The sequence below is a fragment of the Somniosus microcephalus genome, chromosome 7, assembly GCF_052327205.1.
Source record: "Somniosus microcephalus isolate GS21.2 chromosome 7, FLI_Smic_1.0, whole genome shotgun sequence".
Classification (NCBI taxonomy): domain Eukaryota; kingdom Metazoa; phylum Chordata; class Chondrichthyes; order Squaliformes; family Somniosidae; genus Somniosus; species Somniosus microcephalus.
In genome coordinates, this window is record NC_140993.1 from 55565547 (window position 1) to 55582492 (window position 16946).

Genomic DNA, 16946 nt, shown 5'->3' on the forward strand with positions numbered 1-16946 from the left:
ATGAAAGCCTCCACCGAAGTAAGTGAGCTGAGCCAGTACCGTTCGGTATGATGGTCATCCCTCATCATCTGATGTGTAAATTTTTTGCTTTAAGTCGTGACTTTTACTGTTTAATCATCCGATCACAGATGCGGCTAGCTTATTACAATTGACACGCGTAATTATAATATATACAATACATCAGTGATTAACAGACAGAAAAACTAATAACGACAATAACAACAAATTATAAGCACACCCCCGTGTGGAATCCGACCTGGTTCCATACCCACGTTCTGGGGCTCTGGTAATTGTATCTAGGACAGTCATTGGATGTTACAGTCTCTTCGACCGTTACACGAGCTGCTTCTCCTGTGTCCTTAAAGTCATCATCAACTTTGGAGAATCTTCTCTAGGCCCTGGTCTCTCGGAATAGCGGCGTCTTCCGTCCAGGTAACCCGAGTCGAAAAACCTCGGTTGGTAGCGTTCAAAATCGTCAGCACTCTCGCCTAGTCTTGGGTCTTGATTGGCAGAGCCATTATTCATGTCAGGCCGGTAGGAGCGGTGCTGACATAGGGCAGTTATCTGAGGCCCCGTCTCAGTTAGATCCCCACCGGGAATCAAAGTCTCGTTTTCTTTGTTATTGCTTATTGCTAAGCCCCCTCCTACGGCAATGATTGCCGTCAACCATTGTCTATGAGTTACTCCCATGTCGGTTTGGCTGCACCGATGTGTCGCCGGCAGGACAACTTAATGGTACGACCCGCCATGACTTACAACTCAAAAGAAGCCACAGCTACTTGTAACACCAGCTCCCCAGCATTGAGAAGGAAGACTTATAGACCTGAGGCTCCCCGAGCTGCTCAAGGCCCTGCTAAATCACAAGAGGCTGAGAAGGTTTGGTTACTCTGCCTATTTGGTTGGAGGTTCTCGGCCAGTCGTTTAACCAGCACCGATGTGCTGCCCAGCGGGACCGCGTGGAGGTACGACTCACTGTGTTATAGAACTCCAAGATTACACAGTTACATTGTAACTCTAGACTCATCTCTAGGGGAGCCTGAGAGAGTCCTCAACTCAGTAGAACCCCAAGCGGGCTCTCACCCCAATAGACCATTGAGGGATTCACTCGCCTGGTAGAACCCCGAGAGATTTCCCAACTCTAGTCAATCACGGCAGCAGCTCGTCCACCGCGCCCTTAAGAGAGTCATAGTTACTCCCGCCAGGATGGTCAGGATGGCTACTACCGGTACATGGCAGGCTGGTCCTGTGTCCTGATTCCTACACAAGCAAGCGTCTGAGGGGGGTTGGCTAAACAGGTCACACAAGGAGAGAGGGCAACAACAAGAAGGCAGCTTTTGGGCAACTTCACTTGTGCTAGGTCCTGGATCTGAGTGCCCACTGATCAGCAGGAGGGGAGACCTGATGCTATCAGTGCAATCCTGAAGATCCACATAGATGTTGGCCAGAAGCTCTCAAAAACTACCTTCCATTGTTCTCTCCAAACAGTCACCCAAGGCCTGAGGTCAGCTGTCAAAGCATTGACTTTGAATGAACTGATTTGTCTGGAAGCCTCTCTGTCAGGCAAGGATGGATGTAGATGTTCATGGTGCCACCACCTGCTCTAGGTGGCACTGTATTGTGTTGGATCATTCTCAGATATTGACACTGAGAATAGAATTCGATTTTTCTGTGACTCCTGACATCTGTCTCTGGTCCTCTGAGGTAGTCCTCAGTGCCTCTGTGTGAGGCTGATGCTCATCCAGCAACCTTTTTAGAGCAGGAACCCAGAGATCTGAGGCTCCCAGAGATCTGAGGCCGCAGGGTCGGGAGCCAGGGGTTTAATACAGTGGAATGTCCACTATTCACTGTCAGATCCCACTTTCACCTCTGATTCCTCTGGCACATTGAGGATAATGAAGAAAAGAATGCCACACTTAGGGATAATTTTAGCTTTTGCCGATAATATATACCAGACAAAATCGAATTGACCACTTAATATACACACTGCCCGATTTACCTTTCCGTTGACTTCAATGGGTGGCTGAACCGATATCGCCCTTTTAACACCAGCGTCGAAAGTTAAACTTATTTCCATAAAAAGAGTCCACAAAGGAAGGGTCAGATATTTCAAATTTGGCTGCTCTGGTCGTTAAGACTTCTTCCTGCAATGCGAAGGAGTCTTGGGGTTCAAGGAGGTGACTCTCACTGCTATAGTCACCTCCTTCCACAGAGGGCAAACCACCTTCTTGGTGCATCTTTGACTCCCGATCCCAAACCATCTCTTCTGCTCCTTATCTCCATTGCAAGGATGTGCAACTCCAGCTTCCTGAAATTTGCTGCTTGTTTCTTCAATATGGCTATCATCCTTCTTACCCAAACTGGTGAGTAGCTGGTGATTGTTCTTGTTTAAGTCTTGAGTTTATTTCTATTAAGTTAGTTAATAATCTGTTGAGTAGAGGCATGGCAGGGCACCTCAGTCCTGTGGAATGCACATCTTATGCCATATGGGAACTCCAGGACGCTTCCAGTGTCCTGGACACCCATGTGTGCTGGAAGTGTCTTCAGCTGGAGGAACTCAAACTCCAGGTTTTGGAGTTTGAGCAGCAGTTGGCATCACTGCAGAACATCCGTGAGGCTGAGAGCTACATGGATAGCACGTTTTAGGAGGTGGTCACCCCGCAGCATAAGGGTGTGCAGGCAGAGAGGAAATGGGTGACTGCCAGGCAGACAAGGAGGACCAGGCAGGTAGTGCAGGAGTCCCCTGAGTGCATCTCACTCTCCTACCAGTATTTTGAATACTGGTGAGAGCGATGGCTCCTCGGGGGAGTACAGACAGAGCCAAGTCCATGGCACCACGGGTGGCTCAGTTGTACAGGGAAGGAGGAGGAAGATCAGGAAGGCAATAGTGGTAGGGGGTTCAATAGTTAGGGGAACAGACAGGTGTTTCTGCGGCCGCAGACGTAATTCCAGGATGGTATGTAGCCTCCCTGGTGCCAGGGTCAATTATGTCACTGAGCGGCTGCAGAACATTCTGAGGGGGAAGGGTATCAACGACATAGGTAGAAAGGGGGATGAGGTCCTGCACGCAGATTTTAGGTAGCTAGGAAAGAGATTAAAAAGCAGGACCTCAAAGGTAATAATCTCTGGATTAGTCCCAGTGCCATGACCTAGTGAGTATAGAAATAGGAGGATAGGGCAGATGAATGCGTGGCTGGAGAGATGGTGCAGGAGGGAGGGCTTCAGATTCCTGGGACATTGGGAACAGTCCTAGGAGGGGTGGGACCTGTACAGGCCGGACGGATTGCACCTCAACAGAGCCGGAACCTATGTCCTCACGGGGGGAGGGGGTGGCGGTTTGCTAGTGCTGTTGGGGAGGGTTTAAACTAATTTGGCAGCGGGGTGGGCACCAGGATGTAGAATTAGAATGGAAAAATAAAGTGCATAAAGGATTGGAAACCTTTCTCTTACTACGGTTCGGACTTCGAGAATTACGAATAAACATAACAATGACAGACAAGGATGTGATCAATAAAATTGGTCTTTATTCACACTATAGTTAAAAATTCAAGTGTACGTAGAAGCACCTTCGGCAATGTATATGCCCACAGTTTATTAATTCAAAGAACCCTCGACAATGTAGATGCCCACAATTTACTAATTCACTCGTACATAAAAGTATCCCCTTAACAATATCTAAGCGTTATGCCCGACTTTCATACATACTCCTTTATCTCTGGGTGATCGGTCCAGGGAGAGTCGTAAGTCTGTAAGTCGTAAGTCGTAAGTCATAGACTGGCCAGCTTTCTCTGTTCGTCTGTTCTTCCTTCTGTGTTCCTTCTGTGTTTCTGAATATCCCACCCCTGGGTTACTTCTGCTTTAGGGCCTCTCTGCCGGCCTCCCTCATATATCACTATCCACCTCCCTCTGATATGTCACTTTCACTCCAAACCTTCTCTGATTGGAGTTCCTGTGAGATGTGTGGGGGCAGGACTTCCTTGTTAATCGTGTTCCTCCTTCCTGCCCATGTGCCTTTTCAAACAAAGGACCATGCTGACCACCAGGCAAAGGACCCCCCTGCTGACTTCTGTCATTTTGTGTCTTCACAAACAAAGAACACATGCTGATTTCCTACATTTTGAATCCGTCTGTAACCATTTCACAATTCATTCTGAACTTTGATCTCCACACGGTAGCAGCGGTTTTATTACAATTTTCAGAATCTTACAGGATTGAGAGAGACAGACAACACTAGAGTAAGAAATAGTATGGTATTAGATGGGGTCAGGCTAAGAGAAAATACAAGAAGGTCTAAGGTTTATAGTGCATGTGTGTAAACACACGAAGCGTGGTAAATAAAGTTGGTGAGCTGTAGGCGCAAATAACCACATGGGAATATGATGTGGCGATAATGGAGACCTGGCTCAAAAAAGGGCAGGATTGGGTTTTAAATATTCTTGGATATAAATTGTTCAGGAAAGAGAGGGAAGGAAAGATAGGAGGTGGGGTGGCAGTATTGGTTAAGGAGAATGTTGCAGTGCTGGAGAGAGAGGATGTCCTGGAGGGGTCAAGGACAGAATCTATTTGGTTAGAATTAAGAAATAATAGAGGTGCCATTACTCTACTGGTTACAAAATAATAGAGGTGCCATTGCACTACTGTGTGTATTCTATAGGCCACCAACTAGAGGAGCAAATTTGCAGGGAAATTACAGAGAGGTGCAAGAACTGTAGTGAAAATGGGCGACTTCAATTATCCTAATATAGACTGGGATAGTAATAGTGTAAAGGGCAGAGAGGGGGAAGAACTTCTGAAGTATATTCAGAAGAAGTTCCTTGATCAGTACATTTTTGGCCCAGCGAGGAAGGTGGCATTGCTGAATCTGGTTCTGGGGAATGAGATGGGTCAAGTGGAGCAAGTGTCAGTAGGGGAATATTTAGGGAACAGTTATCATAGTATCATATGGTTTAGATTAGCTATGGAAAAGGTCAGGGAGCAATCTAGAGTAAAAATATTTAATTGGAGGAAGGCAAATTTCAGTGGGTTGAGAATGGATCTGGCCTGGGTAAATTGGAATCAAAGATTGGCAGGCAAAACTGTAATGGAACAATGGAATGCCTTTAAAGAGGAGATGGTTCAGGTGCAGTCAAGGTATATTCCCACAAGGGGGAAAGCCAGAGCTTCTGGATAACGAAAGAGATAGAGAGTAAGATGAAGCAGAAAAAGTGCGCGTATGACAGATGTCAGGTTGAGAATACAAGTGAGAATCAGGCTGAATATAGAAAGCTCAGAGGGGAAGTGAAAAAGAAAATAAGAGGGGCAAAGAGAGAGTATGAGAATAGATTGGCAGCTAACATTGAAAGGAATTCAAAAGTCTTCTAACAGCATATAAGCAGTAAACGGGCAATAAGAGGAGGGGTGGGGTCGATTAGCGACCAAAAAGGAGACTACGCATGGAGGCAGAGGGCATGACTGAGGTACTAAATGAGTACTTTGCATCTGTCTTCACCAAGGAAGAAGATGCTGCCAAAGTCATAGTGAAAGAGGAGGTAGTGGAGATACTAATTGATAAAAATTGATAAAGAGGAGGTACTAGAAAGGTTGTCTGTACTTAAAGTTGATAAGTCACGAGGACCGGATAGGATGCATGCTAGGATGCTGAGGGAAGTTAAGGAGGAAATTGCGGAGGTACTGGCCATAATTTTCCAATCCTCCTTAGATACGGGGTGGTGCCAGAGGACTGGAGAATTGCAAATGTTACACCCTTTGTTCAAAAAAGGGTGTAAAGGTAAACCCAGCAACCACAGGCCAGTCAGTTTAACCTCAGTAGTGGGGAAGCTTTTAGAAACAATAATCAGGGGCAAAGTTAACAGTCACTTGGACAAGTGTAGATTAATCAAGGAAAGCCAGCATGGATTTTTTAAAGGCAAATCGTGTTTAACTAATTTGATTGTATTTTTTGATGAGGTGACAGAGAGGGTTGATGAGGGCAATTTGATTGACATGGTGTACATGGACTTCCAAAAGACGTTTGATAAAGTGCCACCTGATAGACTTGCCAGCAAAGTTGCTGCCCATTGAATGAAAGGGACAGTGGCAGCATGGATACGAACTTGACTAAGTGACAAGAAACAGAGGAAACAGGTGAACTGTTGTTTTTCAGACTGGAGGAAGGTATACAGTGGTGTTCCCCAGGGGCCGGTATTAGGACCACTGCTTTTCTTGATATATATTAATGACTTGGACTTGGGTGTACAGGACACAATTTCAAAATTTGCAGATGACACAAAACTTGGAAGTATAGTGAATAGTGAGGAGGATAGCGATAGACTTCAAGAAGACATAGACAAGCTGGTGAAGTGGGCGGACATGTGGCAGATAAAATATAACGCAGAAAAGTGCGAAGTGATACATTTTGGTAGGAAGAACGAGGAGAGGCAATATAAACTAAACAATCCTAAAGGGGATGCATGAACAGAGAGACCTGCACAGATCATTGAAGGTGGCAAGGCAGGTTGAGAAAGTGGTCAAAAAAGCATTCAGGATCCTGGGCTTCATAAATAGAGGTATAGAGTACAAAAGCAAGGAAGTTATGATGAACCTGTATAAAACAGTGGTTCGGCCGCAACTGGAGTATTTTGTCTAATTCTGGGCACCGCACTTTAGGAAGGATGTGAAGGCCTTGGAGAAGGTGCAGAAAAGATTTACGAGAATGATTCCAGAGATGGGGGACTTCAGTTATATGGATAGACTGGAGAAGCTGGGGTTGTTCTCCTTAAAACAGAGAAGGTTGAGAGGAGATTTGATAGAGGTGTTCAAAATCATGAGGGGTCTAGACAGAGTATATAGAGAAACTGTTCCCATTGGTGGAAGTGTCGAGAACCAGAGGACACAGATTTAAGGTGATTGGCAAAAGAACCAAAGGCGACATGAGGAAAAACTTTTTTACTCAACGAGTGGTTAGGATCTAGAATGTGCTGCCTGAAAGGGTGGTGGAGGCACACTCAACTGTGGCTTTCAAAAGGGAATTGGATAAGTACCTGAATGAAAACAAATTGCAGGGCTACGGGGAAAGAGCGGGGGAGTGGGACTAGCTTAAGTGCTCTTGCAGAGAGCTGGCACGGGCTCGACGGGCCGAATGGCCTCCTGTGCTGTAACTACTGTATGATTCTGTTCCCATTTTCCCTTTAAACAGCAGGTTCTATATCTTGCTTTCTCACCAGGTCTCTGCCTTTTACATATGGCACCAGAGATAACTCCCCTGCTCTTTCTTCTTCGAAATATGTCATGTAGAAGGGTTGTAAAACAAAAAATGGGTAAAAAAAAAAGTGGGTGCTGGAACAGATACTCAGGAATTCGATGAAGGTCTAATCAACCAAGTATACCGAGCTGGGAACTGTAACGTGTTTGGATTCTCTGGCTAAACCTTGCAAGGTTTTGTTGTAAGTGCTGCTGTTAAGCGTATGAATCCCTGGCATGTGTTTCATGGAGCAACAGTACAGGTGCCACAGTTGAGCTCAGCATCGCTTGCCAGGAAGGTGAAAATCAGGCACGGTTCCCACCCCTAACTGCATTGTGGGGAATCCTGTCGGAAAGTGCGCGTGAGTCTTGTCATTTTTAGATTTGACTAAGCTATCCTCCATGGTTGAATAATCTACCAACACTCGCATATCTAGGCTCATATGTGAAGAATGGGAACTGGACTAGTAATCCACAGGCCTACGCTAATAATCCTGCGACCACGAGTTCAAATCGCAGTTTGCGCAGTTGAATTTAGTTTTTAAAATATCTGGAAATAAAAGTTACCACAAAGCTGTCGGATTGTCGTAAAAACCCAACTGGTTCGCGAATGTCCTTCAGGGAAGGAAACCTGCCATCCTTACCAGGTCTGGCCTATATGTGACTCAAGTCCCACACCAATGTGGTTGACTCTAAACTGCCCTAGCAAGCCACTCAGCTGTATTAAGACAGGGCAAGTAGGGATGGGCAATAAATGATGGCCTTGCCAATGCTGCCCACATCCCAAGAATGAATTAAAAAAAATACACCCATGCCAGTTGACTGTAAGAAACATGAACTAGTATCTTTAGGAGAGGAGTGGGAGAAAAAAAACTAGAGACAGAGTAAATAAATCTAATTGGAGTCAGCTGCTTAGCTTGGCACTGACCAGAAGAGGCTCACTTTCCCTTCACTGTCTTACTCCAGAGCAAGCTGCTCATTCAGGTTTACAAAATAGGACAGGGGCCATTGCTGCTGACATTTGGCTCTGTAAAGTTTACCTTTTTCTAATTCCTTTCTATCAGACACGACATGGTTCTGACTATATGCCAGTGAGACATTGAGCAGGATTACATTGTTCTGATTGTATGACAGGACATTTAAATATGTATTTATACATTTCGGTTTATTTGGTACACGTAACATGCACTTATTTTGCTAAAGAATTCAGAAATCATAGGGTGCTGCGGTTGTCCACTCAGTAGCTTGCCAAGAGCACAAGCTCAGCACGTGTCAGGGGAAAGAAGCAAACTCTGGACTTCGGAACCTGCACTTGAACTGCTTGTTCCAAGCTGCTTGTTACCATCCCGGTGAATCAGACACTGGAGCACACAGCAACACCTCTTTCTTTCCCTGTGTCTCTCCCAATCTCCTCAAACACATTGATAACAATTTTGCTGCGTTTCCTTAACAACTGGATTGGTAAATACACTGCCTAATTGGGAAATACACTGAGCTGTACCAGGCGAGAAGGTCTTGGTTTTGATCCCTGCTTTTTACTGGGTTTGCTAATTTAATCTAATCAGACTGCCCACTTCATTTGCAGGAGTCCAATATTGGACTAAAGTAGAAAGAGTTTCTGCTATATCAATGGCCCAAGATGTCATCGGCACCCTTTGTAGATGTGATTTAAGGTCTAATATTATGATCCTGTTCTGCCAGAGGGAGGCCCCATTTTCAGACTGTGTGGGTCGGAGAGGGACCCAATTCTATGACCTAAATTCTTTGGGAGTGCGGTTCCTGCGACCCCCGCCCCCAGAACTCCTTTATAATGCTTTGCTGATTGTATATTACCATCTAAAGGTAAATATTGAGAATGCGCTTTCCCACTATGAAGACTCGCCTGCCGGGAGCACATATTAGAAAATCTTGCACACGTTCCCCAAAATTGTGCATCCATATTTTACCCTCTAGTGTCACAACATCAGTAGTGCATCAACTGCAATTAGGTTGACGGGCAACCTGTCCAATCTGGACCCTTCTAATCCCTTCTGTCAGAAGAGGCCTAATTGGAATGTCAAATCAACATCCAGTCTAGTAGATGTTTGGCCCTGTCCCCGGATCAAACACTGTTGTACAGCCAGACCAAACACTGGGATGAAATTCTCCTAACTCAAGTAGCTAAGGATTGAGGATAAATTGATCTTCCACAACATTACTCCAGTTTCCACTAGATATGAGTCTGGTTTGCCACTAATTGACCCTGTCTGGTATCTCAACTCAAGTGGCCATTCTAATATTGAAGTTTGAGCAAACAAGTGAACCAAGGAGGGAACCACATCTAAACCTATCACTGGATAGAGATTAGAAAAAGGAACTTTTTCTGATTTTTTTTCCCCTTCTAAATACCCCTACAGACTCCTGGCCCACTTGGTGTGGGCATCGCTTTGTTGGACCTACCCAAAGTGGAGACCCAGGAAAATGGGGTGGGATGTGTGGTATCATCACTCCCACTTAATTTCCGTGACACTTAAATTCTTCACCTGCTCCAAGCGCTATGCAACTCAAAGAGGGAGGAGAATTAGCGAGTCTCTGCTTTTTTTTTCTCCAAAGTAGAGGAAAATCACTTCTAATAAGTAACTGAACTACAAATATATGCAAGCATACAGTAGAACAGAGGTGGGACTGGTGTAAATTCAGGCAGGTGATGTCATTCTGCCCGTGCCTTTTCCATCTGTGATGTTGAGCTGTAAGGGGGTGATTACAAGAACCGCCTCTACACACTCCCATCCTATAAACCCCAGCGCTTCTGGAACAGGCTGGGGCCCAAAATCCAACCCACTTCTCCCAGTAGCACCCTGAATCTGCCACAAAGACGGAGGAGTTATTGTCCCAGAGAGGGGTCCCTTATTCCTTCCGGTGGAGTAGTTGATGAAGTTAAGTGTGGTTTGTGACCTTTTTCTCTTGTTTTCTTCATTTAGGAGGAAGCTTTATTCAGCCATTTTGAACTCAAGTGCAAGTCAAGAGATTACCAAATCAAAATAGCATAAAGGTAAATTCAAACAGTGAGGCCAACCATGTCACTGGAATTCAAGGCATCAACATGACAGACGTCATACTTTCTATTTTGAATGCACCTCCCAAATGCAACTGTTTATTCACCCTGCCTACTCTGAAGGAAAGATATTAAAAGTTGACTCAACTCCGCATTAACTTTCTCCGTCACTGGCTTGCTGCTAAGGAAAACATACTGTAATTTGTTGCTTCCTGTCTGAAAACTTTGGTTGTTCTGACGAGAAGATTCCATTTGTGTGGAAGTATTCTTAAAACTGCTGCTGTTCCTGCTCAATAACCAGCCATTTTAGAAGACTGGAGTCATACACAGAGATCTCTGTGTAGAGTGCACATACTGCAGAATTCATCCACACCGTTTCACTGACAGGATCTGTTTTCTGTCCATCCTTTTTTTCCATTGCCTAAGTGGAGGAGCATTGTCATCAAGCAGCTTTCAAAATGCTTCTCAAGAAAATTGTTCTCAAGCTGAATGGGTTTTTCTATTTGCTGTTTTTTGGAGTGCTGCTGCTTTCTGTCTTGTTCACTTACACCAACAAGATGAACTTAACACTCCGCAATCTCATCACCAGGAGACAGTGCAAATGTAGCCGCTGCGTGTCTGAATTAGGTGTATCGGTGTGGTTTGACAGACGATACAATCCCAATATGTATCCCCTCCTGACCAAAAGTAACCACACGATTTCCGAAGAGTCCTTCAAATGGTGGCAGGTAAATATACTTCTCAGAAGACATAGTCACTTAAATAAAATGAAGGGAAAGTCTCTTGATTGAATGGAAGCTTGGTAATGCAGGAGGACCAACAATGTGATGTACAGTAGTGAGACACAGAGGTTGTAAGCTGAAATCTGACACGCTACTGGGGTAGAGAGGAGGGGCACAATGAGGCTGACTGGCTGTTCGCTTCTGAAGTAACAAGGATAAGTAATGTATTACCCAGGCAGCCATAGTATAAAAAGAAACGAATCGTGACTTGCATTTATATAGCGCCTTTTACAACCTCAGAATATCTCCAAGCCAATGTTCCCTATAATTCTTTTTTGGGTGCGCGGGCTGTGCGGCCCATTCAAATTCCCGCGCATACGTGATTTTCTCTATTTAAAATCCGGTACGCTGGCTGTGCGGGAGTTCCAGTCAGCTGTACGGCCGCGCAGCTTAATGGGAATATTACTCAAAGCTCTTTACAGCCAATGAAGTACTTTGAAGTGTAGTCAATGTTGCAATGTAGGAAACTCGGCAGCTTATTTAGGCACAGCAAGTTCCCACAAACAGCAATGACATAAATGACCAGATCATCTGTTTTAGATGTTAATTAAGGGACAAGTATTGGCTAGGATACCAGGGAGAACTAGTTCCATGGGATCTTTTATGTTCACCTGAGAGGGAAGAGGGGGCCTCAGTTTAACGTCTCACCTGAAAGACAGCACCAGTGACAGTGCAGCATTCCCTCAGTACTGCAGAGAAGTGTCAGCCCAGATTATGTGCTCAAGTCTCTGGAGTGGTTCTTGACCCTGCAACCTTCTGACTCAGAGGCGAGAGTACTGCCATTGTGCCAAGGCTAACACCCTTGTATAATATATACCACAGGCAGCCACAACACCAACATTGCGGAGGGTTTAAACTAGCTTGGCAGGGGGAACCTGAGTGTAGATTCAGAAGGGAGAGAAGCAAAGCTGGAAATGGAAGGCAGTAAATTAGTAAGTGAGTTTGGAAGGCAGAGGAAACAAAGGCTATAAAATAAACAACAAAGGGGTTTGGCAGTGCTTAATGGTATATTGTTGAGATACCGCGGCAAACGTGGGAGTCGAGACCAGAGTTGGTGAAACACAACTGCTTTAATCTACATCATGGCAAAAAGAGAGCTTGAAAAGCCCGCGCAACCACTTAAATACTCCCCAGACAGGAAGTGCTCCCGGCAGCCTGTCCCTGTGGGAAACAAGTTGCCGGAGAAAAGGGCCCCCGGCTGGGGGTGGCTGCTGCCGGCAGTGCGCCTGCGTAAACTGTCCGTGCCGCCGTGAGCGGATTATGTCCAATGGTGGCGTGTCGCCACAGAGCTCCCCCCAGAATCCGCTTAGGAGGAGTGGACAAGTCGTGACGGTGGTCTAATGGTTCTGCCGGAGCGGCTCTGAGTGGTCGCCGGTCTAGTTGGTGGGGCCGGGCGGTTCGCCGCCAGCTGTGCTGGCTTGCTGGCGGGACGGCCTCTAGTTGGAGGTTGGGCCACGGGGACCTGTTCCCCTGGTTCTGTGTGTGCTGGTTTGAGCCGGTCGATGGAGACTGTTTCGACCGTGTCGCTGAGTCGCAGCTTGAAGACCTTGTCCCCGGTTTGTAGTACCTCGTACGGTCCGTCGTACGGGGGTCGCAGGGGTCCGCGGTGCGCGTCGTGTCGCACGAAGACGAAGCGTGCCTGCTGTAAGTTTGGCGGGACGTGAGGTGCGAGTTCGCCATGTCGGTTGACCGTAAGTGGGGCAAACTGCTGAGCGGAAGAGAAAGAATTGAGCCGCTGCTGTTCGGCCGACCAAGGCGTGGTAGCCTCCGGGAGGAATTCGCCTGGTACGCGCAGCGGTTGTCCATAGACTAACACCGCTGCTGAGGACTGGAGGTCTTCCTTGACCAAGGTGCGTAGGCCTAGTAGCACCCACGGTAGGCGGTCAGCCCAGGTACTGTCCTGCAGGCCGGCGCGGAGTGAGGCCTTGAGTGACCTGTGGAAGCGTTCACAAAGCCCGTTGGCCTGCGGGTGGTATGCCATGGTTCGGTGGAGCATCACCCCGAGGTTGCGTGCTGTGGCCGTCCAGAGTTCGGAGGTGAACTGGGCGCCTCTGTCAGAGGTTATTTCGGCCGGTACACCGAACCTCGCGACCCAGGTGTTAACGAATGCCCTGGCGATGTCGGCTGTGGTGGTGGAGGTCAGCGGCACTGCCTCAGGCCAGCGTGTGTAGCGGTCAACCATCGTGAGGAGATAAGTTTGGCCTTGCGATGGCGGCAGAGGACCGACGATGTCGACGTGTACGTGGTCGAAGCGGCGGCTGGGTACCTCGAAGTCTCCCAGGGGTGCTTTTGTGTGCAGCTGTACCTTAGCCCGTTGGCAGGCGAGGCAGGAGGTGGCCCAAGTCCGAACATCTTTGCTGAGGCCGCGCCAGACGAAGCGCTGGGAGAGGAGTTTGACGGATGCGCGGGAACCCGGATGGGAGAGCCCGTGGAGCGCGTCGAAGATGCGGCGGCGCCAGGTTGCAGGGACGACCGGCCTGGGTTGGCCGAGTGAGACGTCGCAAGTGACTGCCATGGCTTCGGGCCCGTGCGCGACCTTGGCTAGTCGTAGCCCTGGCAGGCTGGTAGCCGCCGAGAGGAGGTCTGGGTCCGTGAGCTGGGCCGCTGCTAGTTGCGCGTAGTCGACTGCGAGGTGATTCGCGCAGATGGCGGGACGGGAAAGGCAGTCGGCGACAACGTTGTCTCTACCGGAGACGTGCTGGATGTCCGTGGTAAACTCGGACACGGCCGCGAGCTGGCGTCGCTGCCTAGCGGACCAGGGTTCGGTGTGCTTCGCCATCGCGTATGTGAGCAGCTTGTGGTCCACGTACACGGTAAAGGGACGGCCCTCCAGGAGGAACCTGAAATGGCGGACCGACAGGTGGAGCGCGAGGAGCTCGCGGTCGAAAGTAGAGTATTTGACCTCCGGGGGGCGCAGTTGGCGGCTGTAGAAGGCAAGTGGCTGCCACGCGCCATTGACCCACTGCTCGAACACGGCTCCGACCGCGTGGTCGGAGGCGTCGGTGGTGAGCACGACCCAGGCAACGGCCCTCTGGTGCGCGAGCAGGGTGGCGTCGGCGAGCGCGTTTTTGGTGGCGTCGAAGGCGGCTGACGTGTCAGTGGACCAGGCTATGGCCATCTTGCCGGATTTACCTCGGAGGGAGTCATATAGGGGCTTCATGAGGGCTGCTGCTCTGGGGATGAACCTGTTGTAGAAGTTCACCATCCCGAGGAACTCCTGGACGCCCTTGATGGTTTTGGGGTGGGGGAATTGCTGGACGGCCTGCACCTTGTTGGGCAGGGGGATGGCCCCAGCAGGGGTGATGTGGTGGCCGAGAAAATCGATCTCGGCTAGGCCGAATTGGCACTTCGCCGGGCTGAGGATGAGCCCGTGTTGGGCTAGGCGCCCGAACAGGATGCGAAGGTGTTCGAGGTGTTCCTGTTGGGAGGAGCTGGCCACGAGAATGTTGTCTAGATAGACGAATAGGAAGTTCAGGTCCCGGAGGACTGAGTCCATAAGGCGCTGGAAAGCCTGGGCTGCATTCTTGAGGCCGAAGGGCATTCTCAGGAACTCGAACAGGCCGAATGGGGTGATGACGGCCGTCTTGGGAATGTCCGCGGGGTGTACGGGGACTTGGTGGTAACCGCGCACCAGGTCGACCTTGGAAAAGACGGTTCGTCCGGCCAGTCGGGCCGAGAAGTCCTGGATGTGCGGCACCGGGTATCGGTCGGGGGTGGTGGCGTCGTTGAGGCAGCGGTAGTCCCCGCAGGGGTGCCAGCCTCCGCCGGGCTTGGGGGCGATGTGGAGGGGCGAGGCCCAAGGGCTGCTGGAGCGGCGGATGGTGCCGAGTTGCTCCATGGTGGTGAACTCGGCCCGCGCGATTTCCAGCTTGGCCGGGTTGAGTCTGCGGGCGTGGGCAGAGACCGGGGGGCCGGTGGTGGGGATATAGTGCTCCACACCGTGTTTGGCGGCTTTGGCCGAAAAGGTCAGGTTAGTGAGGGCGGGAAACTCGGCTAGAAGTGCCGAGTAGTCGTCCGTGGCTCTGGCGAGGCAGTAGGTCGTCAGGCCGGCCGAATGGGCCGGGGTGAATGCGTCAGGGATGGGGGCCATAGTGTTGATGTCGACGAGGCGGTGCCTCGGAATGTCGACAAGGAGGCCGTGGGCGCGTAGGAAGTCGGCGCCGAGGAGTGGGCAGAGGACCTTGGCTGTGAGTAACTCCCAGCGGTAGCGGCAGCCTGCGAGGTCGAGCGTGACCATGCGGGTGCCGTATGTGTGGATGTCAGAGCCATTGGCTGTGGCCAGCGTGATACCTCGTGTGCCGCGTTGGATTTCGAGGGCGGAGGCGGGGGTGATGCTGTGCTGGGCTCCTGTGCCGCACAGAAATCGGCGGTTGGTGCTGTCGTCGGTGACATACAGTAGGGGCCCCTTTTGCCCCGTGGCCATCGTGGGGGCCGGTGCGGGGGGGGGGGTTTGAAAGTGCACGGTGGCGTGCAGCGTTGGGCCCTAGTACCAAAACGGGTGTGGTAGTAGCAGTGACCCGGAGTGGAAGGGCGGTCGAGCCTAGTGGGCCGGGGAGACCGCGTGGTCGTTGCCGTGAGGTCGGGCGCGACGTCACGGGCGGTTTGCGCGGAGAGCAGCTGGTCGGCCTTTTCAGCTATCTCATTCAGGTCCGTGGAGCCAGACTCCACAATGAGCGGGCGGATGCTGGCGGGGAGCTGCCGAATGAAAAGCGTGCGAAAGAGGGCGCCGGGGTTTTTGTCGTCCGAGAGGGACAGTATGTGGGAAAGCAGGTCCGACGGTGAAGCGTCACCAAGGCCGGGGAGGTCGAGGAGTTGGCAGTTGCGCTGGTAAGAGGGCGCCTGAAATTTTTTAAGAAGCGCGGCCTTCAGATGTTCATATTTGCCTTCCACTGGTGGATCCTGCAGCGCTGCCCAAACCTTGGGGACTGTGGCATAGGTGAGAGAGGCGACGAGGTAGTCGTACTTCGTGGCGTCGACTGTAATGCTTCTCAGCCGGAATCTGGACTCGGCTTGAATGAACCAGGCCTCGGCCAGGTTCTCCCAAAAGTCCGGTAGTTTAACCGTGACTGCATTTGTATCCGCTATGCTAGCTTAGGATTCGTCCTGAGCGTCGGGGCCACCAGTGTTGAGATACCGCGGCAAATGTGGGAGTCGAGACCAGAGTTAGTGAAACACAACTGCTTTAATCTACATCATGGCAAAAAGAGAGCTTGAAAAGCCCGCGCAACCACTTAAATACTCCCCAGACAGGAAGTGCTCCCGGCAGCCTGTCCCTGTGGGAAACAAGTTGCCGGAGGAAAGGGCCCCCGGCTGGGGGCGGCTGCTGCCGGCAGTGCGCCTGCGTAAACTGTCCGTGCCGCCGTGAGCGGATTATGTCCAATGGTGGCGTGTTGCCACAATATACTTCAATGCAAGGAGTCTAGTAAATAAGGCTGATGAGCTGAGGGCACAGCTAGACATGTGGAAGTATGTTATCATAGCTATTATTGAAACATGGCTGAAAGAGAGGCGGCAATGGCAGCTCAACATTCCTGGTTACAGGGTTTTCAGATGAGAGAGAGGGGGATATAAAAGGAGGGGGGTCGCAATATTGGTTAAAGAAACAATTACAGTTGTGAGGAGGGATGATATGTTAGAAGGATCATCAAATGAAGCCATATGGGTTGAACTGAAGAACAAAAAAGGGATGATCACACTGCTGGGAGTGTACTATAGACCCCCAAACAGTCAGAGGGAGAAAGAACAGCAAATATGTAGGCAAATTGCAGAGAAGTGCAAAAGAAATAGGGAAGTAATAGTGGGGGATTTCAACTACCCTGATATTAACTGGGATAGAATCCGTGTAAAAATGTATAGAGGGCGCAGAATTCTTAAAATGCATTCAAGAGAACATTTTAGTCAGTGCGTAGCAAGCT

At 49.4% G+C, this 16946-nt stretch overlaps 1 protein-coding gene across 2 annotated transcripts in view; it reads left to right on the forward strand.

Annotated features, from left to right (window-relative positions):
- Positions 1-16946, forward strand: part of LOC147114640 (CMP-N-acetylneuraminate-beta-galactosamide-alpha-2,3-sialyltransferase 1-like) — a 190268-nt gene that overhangs the window by 85731 nt on the left and 87591 nt on the right. For both annotated transcript variants that reach the window (XM_085992472.1, XM_085992473.1), the window contains exon 2: positions 10176-10977. In XM_085992472.1, coding sequence (XP_085848598.1) covers positions 10708-10977 — 270 coding nt within the window. In that variant the 5' untranslated portion in view covers positions 10176-10707. The remainder of the gene's footprint in view (positions 1-10175; positions 10978-16946) is intronic.